The sequence below is a fragment of the Schistocerca gregaria genome, chromosome 1, assembly GCF_023897955.1.
Source record: "Schistocerca gregaria isolate iqSchGreg1 chromosome 1, iqSchGreg1.2, whole genome shotgun sequence".
NCBI classification, from domain to species: domain Eukaryota; kingdom Metazoa; phylum Arthropoda; class Insecta; order Orthoptera; family Acrididae; genus Schistocerca; species Schistocerca gregaria.
This window is the reverse complement of record NC_064920.1, coordinates 653245540-653264688: the sequence shown is the minus strand read 5'-3', so window position 1 is coordinate 653264688 and position 19149 is coordinate 653245540. Positions and strand designations below refer to the sequence as shown.

Sequence of the window (19149 nt, the reverse complement as noted above, 5' to 3'; positions counted from 1 at the left end):
CTGCATACATGTATATGTTTGAATGATTTTTGCTTTTTAGAATCTCTGACACATAGTGATATTGTAAATTATCATTGACCTGTGTAACTGTCAAATCTTGTGGGGATGCAGTGATGTGTTTGGAGTGAGCCGTATGTCCACATTCCATGTAAGCCAGTTCGCTGGGCCCAAAGAGGGCCATCCACAGCTTGCCACTTGTGTGTTTACATATTTTGTATTTTGCACGGACATAATGGACTATGTGGACCCGAGGACTCTGTTTTGCTCTGTGAACTTTATGTCTATCTTCTTCTGCTGCTGCCGCCGCCCCTGCTAGACTCTTGCTTGGGCTGTGACTGTGTTAGTTCTCATGACTTGCTCGACACCTGTTACCATATTAATTGTGTCACATTTATTCCATCCAAGTCTACCACGTTTTGTGCAGTGGCAAATGACAAGTGCTATCCATAGAAACTGTGACAAATGACTTTTGACATCAGGTATCTGCAATTGTGTTTCAAGCTATGCAGTATGTAGGACAATCATAAAGTACTCCTGGTTTCACATCCACTGAACTTCCATTTGAGGAGCATTAAAGTCATTATTTGAAAGTTGCTGTAACAGCAATAGCAGTAGCTGCAGTAGACACAACAGGTCATAACATCAGTATTCTGCTTCACACACACACACACACACACACACACACACACACACACACACACACACACAGAGCTAAAATAATCTAGCACTTTTAACACAAATATTTCTGACATGGGAAGCGCTACTGATATGCAATTTCTCTCAGAACTGAATTGTAGAGAAGGGCAGGTCTTTGCAGCCTAAACACAGATTTTGAAACATTTACAAATGTGCAGTTATTAACGACAGCTACCTTGATTGTGGCAGCATACACAGACATTAACCCGCCTCCAGGGAGGTAGCGTCCCCTTCCCAACTCTTCCACTGGGGTAATTCCTGACTGTCGCGTCCATGTTGCAGGGGTGGGCATCCTTCACCTCAGTAGGCCAAAGTGATGACATAATGACTGAGTTCAGGCAGGGACTCAGTCCCGTCAGGTATAACACGGAACCCATGCTCAGGGTTACGGGTGAAGACTTCAACTGCAGCGACAGTGGAGAAGAAGGACTTCGGAACGGCGAAGCTGGCAGATGAGGCAACACTCCTTTGTGGGGATTAAATGAGAAGGGAAATACCATTTAGCTGTAGCCTCTGTACTCCAGAGGGGTGGCTGCAAAAGGCTTCTATTCCTCAGGTTAGGGGCAGTCTAATTACATGCTGGCAGTTGCTATAAAATGCCCTCAGCGACTGACGAAGTGAACCGTCGGTTGAGGAATCTTTTATTGCATCTATGGCTACGTCTCTTCTAAATTCGGAGCATGCTAGGGCGTCCCCCTGAAGCGACGTACGCCACTTGCACCTAAGTGACGTGAGAAATAAGCGACGGTTATCTACTCATGGACAGGGTAGGTTAAAGAAGTTAGTCCAACCTAAACAAGTAATGAGATTTGCTACCCTCAATATTGGTTCATTGACCGGCCAACAGTGTGAACTAGCAGAAATGCTTAAAAACAATTGTGTCAACATTGCCTGCATCCAGGAGACCAAGTGGAAAGGTTCAAAGGCAAAGGAAATCTGAGATGGCTAGAAACTCATCTATCATGGTACCAGTACACGAAAAGGCGTAGCAATAGTCGTCGACCAGGACTTCCGTAAAAATGTCACCATTGTCAACAGGGTGTCAGAAAGGCTTATGTCTATCAAGACTGATTCAATAGCTATCACTGCCCACATTGTATCTTGCTCTGCACCTCAAACTGGATGCACTGAGGATGAGAAGGACAAGTTTTGGAACAGTCTGGATGCCCTCCTTCGAGCAATTCCTCAGGATGAGTCCATCATTGTTGGAGGAGATTTAAATGGACATGTCAGGGCTCACAAAGAAGGATATATGCAGTGCCATGGAGGACAAGGGTTCGGTGTGCGGAACAATGATGGATGTTGGATACTCGATTTTGCAGAAGCTCATGATCTCATTTTGACCAACACATACTTTAAAAAGACTTGACACTGATCTCCAGAAATATCACAACCTGAAATTGGAAGCAAAAAGAGCAGTAGCTGCAGAAAAAGACCAGTATTACCAGACACTGTATGAGCAGCTTGACACATCATCGGGAGAAAACAACATCTACCGTCTTGCTAAGTCACATCACCGTTCAACTCAGGACATTGGATGCGTAATGCACATCAAGGGAGCGGATGCCAAACCTCTAAGAGACAACAATCTATTCTCCAGTGTTGGACAGACTACTTTCATAACACCAGCAACAAAGAGTTTACGCATCCACCAATTACGTCCTGATCCTGCCTTAGGACCCATCCCCTCAATTACACCTGAGGAAGTAATGCTTGCCATCAGTGAGATGAAAAATGGAGAAGCAACTGGCCCAGATGACCTACCAGCGGAAATCTGGAAAATGCTCAGATAGCCTGCTTCAGAATCCCTTGCCTCAGTCTTCAACTGAATCACATCACCGAAAAACAACTTCCATAAGCATGGACAACTAGCATAACAGTTCCAATCTGGAAGGGGAAAGGAGACGTGAACGACTGCTCGACTTATCACCCTATTCGACTCCTCTGTCATACTTTAAACATCTTTGAATGGGTACTTGATAGCAGACTCAGAAGTATTGTCTCTGTAACACCAAACTTGTGTGATTTGATAAGGGATACAGCACCATCGATGCTATCCATGCCACGCGCCTTTTGATGGAAAAACAGAGATAGACGAGTATACACATGACATTTCTAGACCTAGAAAAGGCTTTTGATCGTATCCCACACAATCTTATCTGGTGAGCTCTTCGCTGCCATGGCATCCCTGAAGAGTATGTGAGCTGCGTGGAGCTTTCGTACTGTAATTCCATTAGTCTTGTTCGTAGTCCTGCTGGAATTTCTCCGCCCTTCGATATCACTGTGGGTGTTCATCAGGGTTCTGCCCTTTCACCATTGCTATTCATCCATTGCATGGATACGGCTACAGCTGACAGACTTCACATCCCTGGACTTACCAACAAGCCTGCCCTGAGCTCCAGCACCAGGTTCAAACGTGGAAGGACAGACTGGCTGAAAATGGACTGCACTTCAATGTCCAGAAGACAGAGTACCTATAACATGGCTCCCAAACCAGAGGAACCATAAGCATCCGTGAAGAAGACCTGCAGAAGACCACACATTTTAAGTCATACCTCATACTGTAACAACTCTTGATACTCGGATGAGGGTGAATGCAGCTTGGCTCAAGTGGAAACAGGCCACTGGAGTCCTCTGTGATAAAAAGATGCCTCAGTATCTTAAGGCAAAAGTATATAAGAAAACGGTATGCCCAGCAGTAATGCATGGGACTGAGTGTTGCTCTATGATGAAACAACAGGAGCAAATGTTACACACCATGGGGATGAAGATGTTTCAATGGTCCATAGGGCTGACATGATGTGACCACGTAAAAAATACATATGTTCTGCAAATGTTTGGTGTTGTGGCGATCATAGACAAAGTGAGGGAAGCCTGTCTCCGCTGGTACGTCCATGTCATGAGAAAGCAAGACAACTCAGTCACAAAAACGGTGTTCCACATCAACCCTGGAGGAACAAGACCACGAGGAAGACTGGAAAAAGAGATGGACTGACAACGTCAAGGGAGACATGCACGTTATTGGCTTAAGACCACAAGATGTTAACGACAGGGAGAAATGGAGGAGATGTAGCAAACCACCAGATCCTGCAAGTCGGGATTAATGCTTGGAGAGAGAGAGAGAGAGAGAGAGAGAGAGAGAGAGAGAGAGAGAGAGAGAGAGTTATTAATGACAGCTACAAATATTTAAATGGGACAGTGTCTGTTAACAGTAAAATCCAAAAAGTAGCATAAATGAGAATGCTCTTGGTATTCTCCGCAGGATGCTAGTGCATGTGGTTTACAAGTTGTTATATTGTGAACATTATTAATTATTTACAGGTGGTAGTGTAACACCTAAAATACGTAACAGAATGCATACATGTAAGTGGTGTCTGTTCTGTTGGACATGTCCGACAGAAAAGACACGAGTCATATCTGTAATTGTAAGGGTGCGGCAGCTGTTTGGTGAAAAAGTTTCAGTGTGGATGCACAACCGATGTACAATTCCTTATGGGAATCGGAATTCTGCAAGTAAGGGTTTAATGGGCATGAGTCATTGTGTTGCGGCAAGTAGGAACATGGGAATTTGGGTCTGACAAAGCGTTCCCATCACATTTCTTTTCCATTCCTTTCACCCCCATTATTTACAGTATGAAACGTGTGACTCAAGAAGAGGGTGAAATTGGTGTTCTGGTTTCTGTACCAGTAGATTCACAAAGTAGTTCACAAACAATTTGACGAGGAAGCAGCACAAAATAGGCAACATATACTATGCATTCTAATCATCACGAGTTCCGTTACTTTCGTGTCTCTTTGTATTAAGTACAGCAGAGTCTCACTCATCCAAACCCCAGTAATCCGAACGTTCAGTTAATCCAAAACATGAAAAATGTTAGTCTAAGTATGGAAAACTGTGTGGTAAACTGCAGTACATACAGACTATTTTAATTTACACAGTACAGTAAACATGTATTAGAAAAATTGGCAAGAAAACGTTAAGTTTAAACAATGCATAACAATGAAAGAAAAGCTGTCAAAGTTACTAAAATACAGTGGACATTTTATCCCTACTTTTTAGATGACAAAAACTCAGTCATTGTTTTCTGGCGCAATGAAGACAGTGTCACATGACGCATAGTTCAAATGGCTCTGAGCACTATGGGACTTAACATCTGAGGTCATCAGTCCCCTAGAACTTAGAACTACTTAAACGTAACTAGCCGAAGGACATCACACACATCCATGCCTGAGGCAGGATTCAAACCTGCTACCGGGGCGGTCGTGCGGTTCTAGACTGTAGCGCCTAGAACTGCCCAGCCACACCGGCTGGCTGAGGCATAGTTGCGCCATCATCTCAAACATCAAATCAACAGGTGTAGCAGTGGGCTGTTGCTCCAAATAACGTAGTGCGAGGTCAAGGACTTCTGCTGTATCACGTGTGGCATCAGCTCTCCTTTGTTGCTTTCAGGCTCATTGTCACTTTGTCACAACAGTCCACTTCTGCCTGGTCTTGAGTCACAGTAGCAACTAAATCAATGTCAGTCAAGTTCTCTATCTGCTGCCATCCACTCATCTACGACGTCTTCACAAGCTTCTTCACAACCTGGGATTGTATAATTTGTAATAGATTTTTCTCCTCATTTTCAACTAGGTTGTCCTGGAATTCAAGCGATGTCAACAATTTTCTCCACGATTTTCTCAGAGTATTTTCTGAAATATTCTGCCATGCCTCAGCGGCCCAATAAACATCTTTCACATTGGTCTTTTTTATTTTGTCCACTAAAGGAATGCTATCATCTTGGATCAGCATTCTTAAAAATTGTTTTCTGCAAATCAGTTTTAAAGTTTGCAGTACGAGCTGGTCCATCGGCTGCAGAAGTGGTGTAACATTCGGCAGTAAAAACTTTGCCACAATTTCTGAATCACATAATTCCTCAGTGCTGGGGTGAGAGGGTGCATTATCAATCAAAGGGACTGCACGGGAAGACAAATGATTTTCCTTAGAAAACCACCAAACAAAGGGAACAAACTGGCCATGAAACCATTCTTTGAACAGCTTACCATCCATCCACACTTTTTTCTGGCTGCGATAATATACAGGCAGGGACTTCATGTTGCACTTTTTTAAAAGCTCTGGGCCTAGCAGATTTGCCAATCACCATTAAATAGGCAGCTTGTGATTACCAGCAGCTAATAAAGTCACACGATCTTTGCATATTTTAAAACGAGGAGCATGGTCTTTTTTTATGCCAGGCTTTTTGTTGGCAATGCCCTAAAATTAAGGCCAGTCTTGTCAGCATTATAAGTTTGTTGGCGAAAATATTTTTTAAACTCACCCAAGTATTCCTTCGCTGCATTACGGTCAGAAGAAAACTTCTCTCCAGTAATTGTTAGCTGATGGATTTCCTGACTTAAAAAACTGTCTAACCAACTTGTACTCACACTAAAACACTCATTACAATTCATTAACTTGTTCAGGTAAACAAACTTTTCCTGAACCAGTGCTCCACTCAAAGGAGTTCCCCTTTCTCTTTCCGGTGTAAACCAAAGGAAAAGAGCTTCATCCACTTTATCGTACTGGGACTGTTTCAAAGTCTGCCGAATTTCGAGTGTTTTTCCCAAAGACATTGCACAGGACTGTTCAAGCTTCACTCGGTTCTTCTTTCAATCACAAAATGTTGCTTTACCAACACCCAGTTCCATTGCCAGTTGAGATACATTCTCACCATTGTCTATCCGCTTCAAAGCATTCAATTTTTCTTCTGGAGTTAACATTGTATGGTACTCTTGACGAAAATACGTACAACACTGCACCTGAATGAATACAATACAACTGTTACGCTTGCCAGTGATCGATATCTAACATAACCAAGTACTGTGCGAGACAACTGGCAGTGCACTGACCTAAGACACAACAATGCATGACAACAAGGGCAGGGAATGAGAGTGAGCCATTGATCCCACGCTTGTTCCCATTTGTTACCATGGTGTACTTACTTATCTGCTTGATGTTCTTCATTCTAGAAACTCGTCACCGTAATTCTGGCTAATCCAAACATATAGGTAATCTGAACAAGATCCGGTGCAATTAGTTTGGATTAACGGGACTTTACTGTACTGCATGGAAATGATTCTGTGAATTGTGAAATTTGACCTCGGCATTAACACATGGCACCCCAGACATGTCGTGATTTTTGTTTCCAGATGAACCTACAGTTACTAATCACAGCCAAGTAAATCTCAGAAACATGCACTTCTGGTCTATTGATAATCCCCATTGGCTTCATTACGTGGAATGTCAGTGTTCATGGAGTTTAAAGATATGGTATGGAATAGTGCATTGCCTCATAGGACCCTTGTTTAGAGAGGGAACATTGGATATGAACAAATATCTCAGCCTTCTAATGGGCCATCTTCTACAGATGGTAGAAAATGTTTCCACTCAGAATATGAGGAGCCTGTGCTATCAATGTGATGGCTTTATGACCAACAGTGCATAAATTAAGACTGTGCGTATTCAGAAACTGTTTCCAAATTTATGGATTGGACAAAGACTCCCTGTACCTTGGCTGGCCTGTTCCTCCGACCTGACAACTGGATTTTTTTCTATGCAGGGGGTGGGGGGCTAAAAGATGCTGCCTACATGGATATACTAGTGACACCAGATGATATGAAATGGTGTATTACTGCTGTCTGCACTGCAATTTCTGCTAAAATGCTAGAACGTGTGCAGCAATTATTGCATGGCATACTGCATTCTAGTATTGACACTGGAGGTGGTCATTTTGAACAATTGTGTTGACGGTGCATTGGTTCTTTGTGTGTCAGACTACACAGAGGTGGTTTGTTCACTTTTGCTTGTCTTTCGTTCATCCCATTTAACAACATCGCACCTCTGGAGATGTATTAACGTCTGTGTAGGGCTGCACATACCACCTATGTCTATTTGATATATTCGTTTGTGCTATCACATGAAACAAACAACTGTCGGTGTTTAAAATGTTCATTCAAACTATGGTATCTCAAACTACTTGTACTAGACTTCTACAATGACAAACACTGACATTCTAATTTATCCTACTTTGTGATAATGTCAATAGTCATTGTACCACTGACATATTTGTACCTTTTTTTAAATACACACATTCAAAACTGATAACACACAATGTATGGGCTGAAGAGGTTGGCCCTTATCTATCATTTCAACCTGTGAAATCTGTACATCAATGGTGCCTTCCATTCACAAAATATTTGCAGTGCAACTTTTAGGTGACTCGCCCTTTAGAATCACCTGGTAACTGCTAGATTGGGGTTCCAAGAGAATAGCAAAGAAGAAACATATTACTATGCACTCACGATTCCAGATCTATATGGACCCTGATATAAATAGAGCTGCAAGTCTGCAGTATGACAAATCCCGCATCGGATCATCAGAAAGCACCATAACAAGATGTTTGTTCAATGGCATTTCACAAGTCAGATCCATAATTAGAAGAAATGTATTTTGTTTTTGTTTTAAGGCGCAAAAACAGCTGGGGGTCATATGCGACCAAGTCAAAACCACAGAACTCGAAGACAGAGAGGAGTTAAAAAACAACTATATGTCAATCCCAACTGACATAATAGAAAACAGCTAAAAACAGGCATGTGGAAAAGAGCTAAAAAAAGACACTGTAGGTCCAAAATTAAAAATGAAATCGCTTTTGCCATATTGCTTTGGCGGATAAAAAGTGTGTCACATGCTAAAACAGTCGATAACTCGGACAGAAAAAACAGACGGGAACATAAAAGGTCAAAAATGGACATTCCATCAGCAAATTGCAGACAGTAAAACTTGGGCACAATGTGTGCAAAATGGTGGGGTAGCGCCACTTAGCAAATGATGGTAGTGCCCAATACACAGCTGAGTTAAAATAACCCATTCCCAGTGCGAGGGCCGAGAGAAGGTCGTCCAAGCTGCTGGGAGAGGCTTATAAACCCGGAGCTTATTGCCATGAAGGGAGGACCACTAGCGATGCCAAAGGGACCCCAACTCCTGCAGATGGCAACAAAGAGGTCATCAGAGGGAATATAGGTACTAGCAGGCTGAGGTACTACGACCACAGTTTTGATAGCAGCGTCAGCAGCCTCGTTTCCTGGCAGATTGACATGATCAGGAACCCACAGAAACATCAAATTGGCAACAGGAGTGGGCAGGTGACAGTTTTCCTGGACCCACTGCACTAAGGGATGGGCAGTGTACAGTGCACATAGATTATGGAGGGTACTGAAAGAGTCTGAGCAGAGGACAGAATTGAAAAGGCTGTGAGCCGGATGTAATCCGTGGCCTGATACAAGGTGAAGAGCTCGGCTGTAAATACTGAGGAGTGTGCTGGAAGCTGATATCTAAAGACACGTGTGCCAATGATGAAGGCTCAACCGACCCCTGAAGTTCCATGCGATAGATGGAGACCAAGGTTAACATGGGTCACTTCACAAAGCCAAGGTGGCAAAGGGTTCACACCCACCGGGAAAGGTGCAGGTAGTGATAAGTTAAGCCACTGTAGCAAGCGGCGAAAGCAGACTCCTGGAAGTAACAGAAGAAGGATGTGCCCCGTACTGATGATCAAAGGAATCATCATCAAAGAACGAGGCATAGGATGGGTGACCATGCATCGCAGACTAACGGCATGCATACCTGCTGAGGAGAAAGTCACGGCTGTAGGGTAGTGGTAGTTCAGCATACAGACTCTCAACTAGGTTGGTGTAAAAGGCGTCCGTGGCCAAACGGATGCCAAGATGGTAGGTAGTGTTGAGACAACATATGAGGGATGGGCGTGCGGACGCATAAAAGAAGTACCCATAGCTGAGTTTTGAACGGACAATAGACTGGTACAAACGGAGGAGAGTGGTTCGATCGGCACCCCAGGAAGTACCACTGAGGACACATAGGACATTGAGGAACCACGTACAGCGGGCTACCAGGTAAGGGACATGGGAGGACCAAGAGTGTTTCCTATAAAGCATGAGCCCCAGGAATTTTGAAGTTTCAACAAACGGGAGGGCAACAGGCCCGAGATGTAAAGAAGGTGGGAGAAATCATTTGCGCCGCTAGAAATTCATACAGATGGTTTTGTCAGTGGAAAAGTGAAAGCCACTGTTGATGCTCCAGGAGTAAAGACAATCAAGACCCCACTGAAGGTGCTGCTCAGTGAGACAGGTCCACGGAGAACTGCAATAGATGGCAAAATCATCAACAAAAACGAAGCTGGAGATGCCTGGTGGGAGAAAGGCCATGATAGGATTAATGGTGATAGCAAAGAAAACAACACTCAGGAGGGAACCCTGAGGCATACCGTTTTCCTGGATAAAGGTGTCTGACAAGGCAGAACCCACACGCACCCTGAAAATTCGATCTTTAAAACATGCCTGAAGGAAACAGGGCAGGCAGGCATGGAAGCCCCACGTGTAAAGAGTATGGAGGATGCCAGTTCTCCAGCAGGTGTCAAGACTTTCTGCAATTCAAAAAACACTGCCAGTCTGGGATTTCTGCAGAAAACCATTCATGACATAGGTGGACAAAGTAATGAGATGGTCGACTGCAGAACGCCATGCTGAAATACACACTGTGCATTCGTTAGCAAATCCTGAGACTCGAGCCACCATACCAGCCTGGCATGAATAATACTTTCCACCATCTCGCAAACGCACCTGGTGAGAGAGATGGAGCAGTAGCTGGAAGAAAGGTTTTTGTCCTTACCGGGCTTAGGTATGGGTATGACGGTGGGTTCACACCAGCGTCCGGGAAATGTGTCCTTTGCCCAGATGCGGTTGTACGTGTTAAGCAGAAAGTGCTTGCCCACAAGAGGAAGGTGCTGCAACATCTGAATGTGGATCGCGTCTGGCCATGGAGCGGAGGATCAGGATCAACTGAGAGCATGATTGAACTCCCTCAAAGTAAAGGCGGAATCGTAGCACTCCCGATTCGGAGAAGAGAAGGGTATCGCCCGAGCCTCCTCCGTTCGTTTCTGATGGAGGAAAGCAGTGTGATAGTGGGAAGAGCTCAAAACTTCCGCAAAATGGTGGCCCAAGGTGTTGGAGATAGCAGTAGGGTCCACGATAACATCGAAAGCTACTGTGAGGCTGAAAATGGGGGAATGGATCTTGGCCCCAGAGAGCCGTTGGAGGTTGGCCCACACGACAGAGGAACTGTTAAAAGAACCAGTGAATGAAATCCAGCTAGCTCGTTTGCTATCCCGAAGAAGGCGACGATACTTTGCACACATCTGCTTATAATGAAATGCTGTTTGGCACCATAGGATGATGGTTAAAAACGCAGAGAGCACGTCTCCTTGTGCAAATGGCATTGTGGTATGCCTCGGTCCACCAAGGGACGGAGACACGATGTGGTAAAGAGGAAATGCGAGGAATGAAATGGTCTGAAGCAGTAAGGATAACATTTGTTAGATAGTCCACCTGGTCATCACAACTGGGGAAGTCTTATTCTTCGAAGATCGCCAGGGAGGAGTAAGGTTGCCAGTCAGCATTAGTAAGCTGCCATTTTGGCATGCACACAGATGGGGTAGGAGTCAGCAAACAGAGAGCACAAGGCTCAGCAAACAGAGAGCACAAGGCAAATGGTCGCTCGAGTAGGTGTCAGAAAGAACTGACCACTCAAAATGATGGGGAAGCTGGACAATGCAGGATAGGTCCAAATGGGAATAAGTGCGTGAGGAGTTGGAAAGGAAATTGAGTGTGCCAGTGTTAAGGCAGAAGAGGTTAAGAAGGACAGCTAAGAGGGCACCTCTCTGACAGGTCCTGTGTGAACCCCAAAAGGGATTATGCGCATTAAAGTCACAGAGTAGCAAAAATGGGGGACGTACCTGCCCAATAAGCTGAAGGAAGTCTGCCCTGGTGACATTGAATGACGGAGGTACATAAATGGTACAGAGGGAAAAAGTCAGGCGGGGAAAGCCGAACTGCAACAGCTTGAAGACGGGTAGTCAGGGAGATGGGATGACTATGAAGGTCATCCCGAATGAGCACCATGACGCCTCCATGAGATGGAATGCTGACCTCAGGGGGAAGGTCAAAATGAATCGGTAAGAAATGTGAAAGCTCGAAGCGGTCATGAGAGCACAATTTCGATTCCTGAAGGAAGAGTACAATGGGATGCTGCAATGCTAAAAGCAGCTGTAAATCCTCTTTGTGGGACTGAAGACCGTGAATGTTCTACTGGAGGACAGTCACGAGGAGGAAGAGATGTAGGGGGCTCAACTCGGCAGCCACTGAGTGACAGCCAGTGTAGAGTCACTACTAAAGAGCACATAAGCAGGAGGCTCCTACTCCATGGGGTCCACAGAAGCATTCTCTTGCTTGTGTGGACGGTCTGTGGAGTCCAACACTGAAAAACGGTTGGTGGTGCACACCGGTGAGACAGAGGGCCCCTGGACTAAGGTCACACATGGTGACACCATTGAACAGGATCTTCAAGTTGCCAAAGGAGAAAAACGTTTGCCTTTGGTGGACTTTGAGACTTTCCGGTTAGAGGACGACTCGGGTGTTGTTTGGCTGGAGGGACGGAGGAAGTGTTCACGGGAGTACACCTTCTGTCCTTTCCTGCCTACTTGCTGTGTAGCTGGTGGCTTCGGCCCTTGCGGCGAGAGTTTGATGGTTTGTTGCACAGCAGTATCGGGGAACGGCGATGCTACCTTGACACTTGGCGATTTCACAACCTCAGAGCTGAATTTGAGGTCACATGCCTGTGTGGCCATGTCCTCCATGGAGCGAGGGGCAACAAGAACAGAACTATGTGCCAGATGGTAAAACGCAAGGTTTGCGACTAGCCAGTAACTTGTGATCTATAAGGTAAGGCACTTTTTACTTTACCCGAATCTCTTGGACAGCCTGCTCTCAAGATACACGGGACAATCCCGGAGAGGGGTAGCATAGCCACCATTGCAGTCCATACAGTGGGGAGGAGGTGACGGACAGTCGCCCCCGTGTGCGTCTCTACCATAGGTTACACATTTGGCTGCGTGTCGACAAGACACTGGTAGCAATACATTGCGTTCGGGAATGTATGGCCAGACTGTGATAATTTCATAGCCTGCTTTGATCTTGGACGGCAGCACCACTCTATCGAAGGTGAGGAAAAGAGAGTGGGTGGGTACTAAGGAGAAATCTACCTTTTTCATTACACAATGGACGGCAATGACACCCTAATCAGAGAGGTAAGGCTGTATTTTGGCCTCGGTTAGACCATTGAGCAGCCTTCCACGGGAAGAATTCGAAGTTCTATGGGCCTCAACACGAACAGGGTAGCCATGGAGAAGCGAGGCAGCAAGCAGTAGTTGTGCTTGAGAATCAGAAGCTGTCTCCAAGACCAAAGTGCCATTCCATAAATGAGAGCATGATTTCAGAGGGCCAGCAATTGATTCAACACCTTTCTGAATAATAAACGGATTTATTGTGGTGAAGGACTGACTGTCTTCAGTACGTGAAACCATGAAAAACCGTGGTGCAGCAGGAAGGGTCTTTGAATCAGCACCCTCACCATGTTTATGTTTCGTAGATGTTGATTGGGAAGATGATCGAATCATTGCGAAAAAATGCCCCACAATTGCCAGCGTCCACGATGGCGCACTCCTGCATTTGGTTATTGTTCACACCTCAGGCCACACTTCCCGAACATTTGACAGAGGTACCACAGGCAATTTAGGAAGGTTTCAGCTCAGTCAATCACCTCTTCCTGGGCCTGGCCTGTACCAGGGGGTATGTGCAAACCCTATCTGTTGACCCAGGGCTGGGAACTGCGTGTTACCCAGTCACCTGTTACGTGTCAGATGCGTAGGTCAGCTTTCAGGAGCACACAGGGAGGAAGAAGAAAAAGAGGAACCTGAAACGCCGAAGCAGAGGAAAGAAAGGAGAAGGGAAACGAAGAAAGGAAAAGGGAGTGAAAAACAAAGATGAGACTGTTCTTATGTCAGCGACAGAAAATACAGAACATTCTCAACAACATCCAAGACATGTTCTCCAAGGGAGGGGAAAAAGAACAGCAAGAGGATAGACATGCAGCACGGAAGGGGAAAAAATGCTGCAATGGCTGGGGCCCAATGGTAGCCGTGTGAACTCACTAAAGAGTGGCAAGCCCCCTGGGGGAGAGAAGAAATGTGAACTGTCAAAGCTACTGAAATAACCCAAGCAGCACAAGCTTTTTCAACAGATTGAGAAGTTTGTCATGTATCACCAAGTACTTAGATCCACCACACATCATGCACCACACCACAGTAGCACATTAAAACACAACCACTTTGCAGAAATAGTTCAACTACACTGCATTAAAATATTGTCAACATTATTTTATGTCTAATTTATTTAAACCTTAAAACTGACTTTTGACAGAAGTATGACATACCCATTCCTTCATTTTCTTCCTCCAACTTGCTTTTCCTTTTATTTGTTTTTCTTTGGCTTGATTTTCTATCCAGAGAATTTTCAACTGAGAAACAGGGTACAGCTGAAAAATGAAAAGAAAAAATACCAGTATTGGCTAATACTGTTCTGTTATGCACAACGAGACCACTACATCTTTCGTGTTATCTTTAACTCTGTAAATTGCAATGTAAGTTACCAGGAAAAGTGCACAGGTACAATAAATAGGTGTTCAACTCCGAGGTCAATTTGACAAGAATAATGCTTTGTTATGCATGGTCTTATTGGAGGGTGACTGCAATTCCCTGAATCAGTATTCCTGTTATGACAGTGCCATGACGTTTAACAGTGCCACCACTACAGTACGTGCAAACGGCAATAGAGGCTCTCCGCAACTCAGCTGAGCGCGGGAGCGCCACCTAACTACGAACGGCGCCTGCTGCATGTCACGGCACGGCAGTCAAATACAAGAGACTGAGCTGTTGTCATGTGATAAGCTATTGTTTCAAAGTGAGTGTGTTTGAATATCCACACAATTATTGGTGATTAAAGGTTATAACACTTTTTGGCGACGAGGTCAGATATTTTCACTGCATTGTGGATTTGTGTGTTCATGACGGGGCAGACATGGAACAGCTTATGCAAGCGCTCATTGAACAACAAACACAGCTGACAGCTGCTATTCAGGTGTTGTCGACGTCACTTACTCATCGTCTGTGTTCCTCTTCTCCGCCTCCATTCCCTCCTTACGACGAGGCCGCTGAAGACTGGGAGGATTATGAGAAGTGTTTGGGGCAACACTTCTTGGCTTTCGGCGTTGTCGACGCTCCTATGTGTAAGTCGTTATTTCTATCTTGGATTTCCCCACGGATCTATCAGCTGCTATCTCGGTTAGCCCCTCTGCGGAAACCTGCCTCTCTGTCCTTCCAAGAAATGTGTGACTTATTGTCTAACTATTACCGAAAAAACACCCACCTCGTTGCCGCCCGTGTGGCGCTCTACTGGTGTCGTAAACAGCCCCATCAATCTTACCGGGCTTGGGCGGCGTAACTACACGGCCTGAGTAGGAAATGTCAGTTTGTCACGGACACTCATCACGAGTCTTATGCTGATTCAATGGTTAGGGATGCTATACTATGGCTTGCTCCTGATAAAAGAGTCCGGCAACGTGCCCTATAACTGCCAAACCAGTCGTTGTCTGAAGTTCTAAGCATCGCTCAATCCTTTGAAGTGTCTCACGCTGCTGGTGCGCAAAGAGACGTGTGGTGTGATGTAAGCGCTGTACAGTCAACTTTCGACACGGACAATTTGCCCGTTTCACAGGAGAACGAAGATGTGGCGGCAGTTCACTCGCGTAAACAACGTTGCATTGGGCCGAAACGCTCGCAGTGAAAACAGCAAGCACAGAAGCAGGTTCGTTCCACACTTCCTTCTTGCCCGTGTTGTTTCGTACAGCATGACAGGGCCGCGTGACAAAAACGTTGGGCCACGTGTAATTCATGTAGGAAAAAAGGCCACATTGATCCTGTGTGTCAGTCCCCTAAAGTTCCTGTCGACGAGGACGAGGCATTGGACATGGATGTTAACTGTGTGCTTTCTCAAACAAATAAGTTGTTTGTTACTGTTTGTGTTCTGCATAAAGACATTCGCACGCAAGTGGACACTGGCTCTGCAGTAACTCTCATTAATTCTCGCATGTATTTGGAGTTGGGCTCCCCTCCCTTGTCTCCAGTTACGCGAAATATGAGAACTTATAATAAACAGAAAATTCCTATCATTGGCCAGTTTGATGCTTCCACTGCCTACAAGTCTGTTGCTAGGCCCCTCACGTTTCATGTGGTGGATCATGCGGGCACTGAAAACCTGTTCGGTTATGATGCTTTCCAGTTGTTCGGGTTCTCCATTGAAGATGATGTGCACCCCATACCTGAGGATATTCCGTATCAACAGCTGGATGGATTGTGTTCTGAATTTTCGTCCGTGTTCTCTGCTGGTCTGGATCGTGCCAAGGATTTTGAAGCCCACATTACTCTTAAACCTACAGCTCGCCCTAAGTTTTTCCTGGCACGTTCTATTCCGGTGGCGTTGCGTGCACCTGTCAAGGCTGAGATAGACAGGTTAACAGCTTCAGGTATTCTCCTTCCTGTTACCTCCAGTGAATGGGCATCGCCAATCGTGGTGGTTTCTAAACCAAACGGGAGTCTGCGACTGTGTGGTGATTTTAAAGCCACTGTCAACGCTCAGAGCCTCATTGACACTTATCCTCTTCCCTGTCCTGAGGAGTTATTTACCAAGCTCGCTGGGGGCCAGTCCTTTTCCAAACTTGACTTATCGGAGGCGTACCATCAGTTGCCGTTGGATGCTTCTTCCAAGGAATTTCTCGTCATCAACACTCCTTGTGGGTTGTATCAGTACCAGCGGTTACCATTTGGTATCGCTAGCGCACCGGCCATTTTTGAGTGCTTTTTGGAACAGCTCACGGCTTCCATTCCCGGCTGCATAAACCATCTGGATGACATTGTTGTCACGGCGGCCTCCACTGACGAGCACCTTCGCAATTTGCGTTCACTGTTTCGGGTTTTGCATTCGGCTGGGTTGAGGTGCAATCTGGACAAGTCACAGTTGTTTCAACCCTCCACTGTGTATCTTGGTTTCCACTTGTCCCGTGAGGGTATACGTCCTCTATGTGAGCACGTTGCGGCCATTAACACTACCCTGGCCGTCTAAGGTCAAAGAACTTCAGGCGTTTCTAGGCAAGATTGCCTATTATCACAAATTCTTTCCATCCGTGGCAGCGGTAGCTCATCCTCTGCATTAGCTGTTACGCAAAAACGTCCCTTTCTGTTGGTCCGACGAGTGTGAGCAGGCTTTTGTCCGCCTGAAGGCTCATGTGCAGTCGGCGCCTTGTCTTGCCACATTCCGTCCGGGTCATCAATTGGTTCTGGTGACAGACGCGTCACATTGTGGCCTAGGGGCTGTTCTCGCCCATCGGTATGAGGATGGGTCGGAACAACCATCGCCTATGCTTCCAAGACCCTCAACGATGCACAACGGCATTACTCTCAAATCGAAAAGGAGGCGATCGCTATCATTTATGCTCTAAAAAAGTTCAGCGCTCTTTTGTATGGTTCTAAGTTTCACCTCATCACCGACAACAGGCCTCTGGTCTCTCTGTTCAGCCCATCGGTGTCACTTCCGGATAAGGCAGCTCACCACCTGCAACGTTCGGCCTTATACTTGTCTCATTTTCATTATGAGATTCACTATCGTCCCACGGCCCAGTATGCCAACGCTGACGCATTGTCGCGATTGCCGATGGGCCCCAACCCAGTTTTCGATCATGATGAACTACTCCGTTTCCACATTGATGAGGAAGAACATCGTGCGGTCGAGGGTTTTCCACTTACAGGTTGGCAGGTTGCGTCGGCTACTGCGCGGGACCCAGTCCTGCGTCAGGTGATCGGTTTTGATCAACGGGGTTGGCCGGACAGGACCACGGGACGGGCATCGGATCCCCTTCGCAACTACCATGCCTTGCGCATTCGTGTCTGTTCGTGATGGTGTTGTTCTTCTGGGCACGGATGGCGCATCTCCACGGGTCGTGGTGCCAGCCTCTCTTCGCAAAGATGTTCTCAAACTGTTGCATGAAGGCCATTGGGGTATGTCTCGGACCAAGTCCCTGACCCACAGGCACGTTTATTGGCCCGGTATTGATTCGAACATCGCCCACATGGTTGCTGCGTGTGGTCAGTGTGCTCAACAACTGGCTGCACCTCGTACAATGCCCTCTCCGTGGCCTGATCCGGCGCAGCCATGGGAACGGGTGCACGCTGACTGTGCCGGCTCCTTCCTTGATACTTATTGGCTACTGTTGATTGACGCCTTGTCAAAGTTTCCATTTGTTGTTCGATGTCCGTCACCCACCACTTCGGCGACGATGCTGGCTTTGTCCAAAATCTTTGCGCTAGAAGGTCTTCCATCCACGATCGTCACAGACAATGGCCCTCAGTTCTCTTCGCCTTCCGTGATTTTTGTACTGGACAAGGGATTCATCATGTTACAGCAATGCCCTTCCATCCACGATCGAATGGGGAGGTCGAGCGCCTTGTCCGCACTTTCAAAAACCAGATGAAAAAATTCCTTAGTGATTTTTCCGCAGATGACGCTCTGCTGCAATTTCCGAGTTCTTATCGCTTCACGCCTCTGGGTGATCGCAGCCCTGCTGAACTCTTGCATGGCCGCCAACCGCGCACTCTACTGCACCTGCTTCACCCTGTCAAGCCTTGTTCTGTGTCCCCTAGTGTGGGAAAATACTCGGTGGGCGCCGACATGGAGGCACGAGGGTATGGATCTTGCCCTAAATGGATTCCAGGGGTGGTCAAGGCTCTTCGCGGCCGCTGACTTTGTGAAATATGAACAGATGACGGCACGGTTGTTCGCCATTAGACCAGATGCGCCCACGAGTGGTGGCCACGCCGGTGCCACCGCCCCTTCCTTCACCTCCACCAGCCCGAGAAGCCAGTCCTGTCGCTGCTGCCAATCTACTGTACTTGTTGATGCAGACAACGTCGCTACCACTTCCGAGTACGCTGGAACTGGCCCCAGTCGCGACGCCGCCTTCTCCGGGACCCATCTCGCTGGAGCACACTCTCAGGTCCACGACACCTATGGATGTTGCTCCGGAGTTTTCACCCATCATCTCGTCAAGGAAGCATGTTCCACGCACAAACTTCCGCCGTGGACATTTTCGACCATACTCTCGTGTCTCACAAGAGGCAATGGATGTCTCCGTACTGTCCATATCTCCAAGGAAGTGAGTTTTTTTCCTTTTTCTTTTTTCAAGGAGGGAAAAGTGTTGTGACAGTGCCACAACATTTAACAGTGCCGCCACGACCGTACGCGCAAACGGCGATAGAGGCGCTCTGCAACTCGGCTGAGCGCGGGAGTGCCACCTAGCTACGAACGGCGTAGACCACATGTCACGGCATGGCAGTCGAATAAGAGATACTGAGTTGATATCATGTAACCAGCTATTGTTTCTAAGTGAGTATGTTTGAA

General features: G+C 46.3%; 1 protein-coding gene across 1 annotated transcript in view; it reads right to left on the bottom strand.

The window, feature by feature from the left end:
• Positions 1-19149, bottom strand: part of LOC126361189 (uncharacterized) — a 156788-nt gene that overhangs the window by 67802 nt on the left and 69837 nt on the right. The window contains exon 9 of the mRNA XM_050007770.1: positions 14075-14176. Within this exon, the coding sequence (XP_049863727.1) occupies positions 14075-14176 (102 nt within the window). The remainder of the gene's footprint in view (positions 1-14074; positions 14177-19149) is intronic.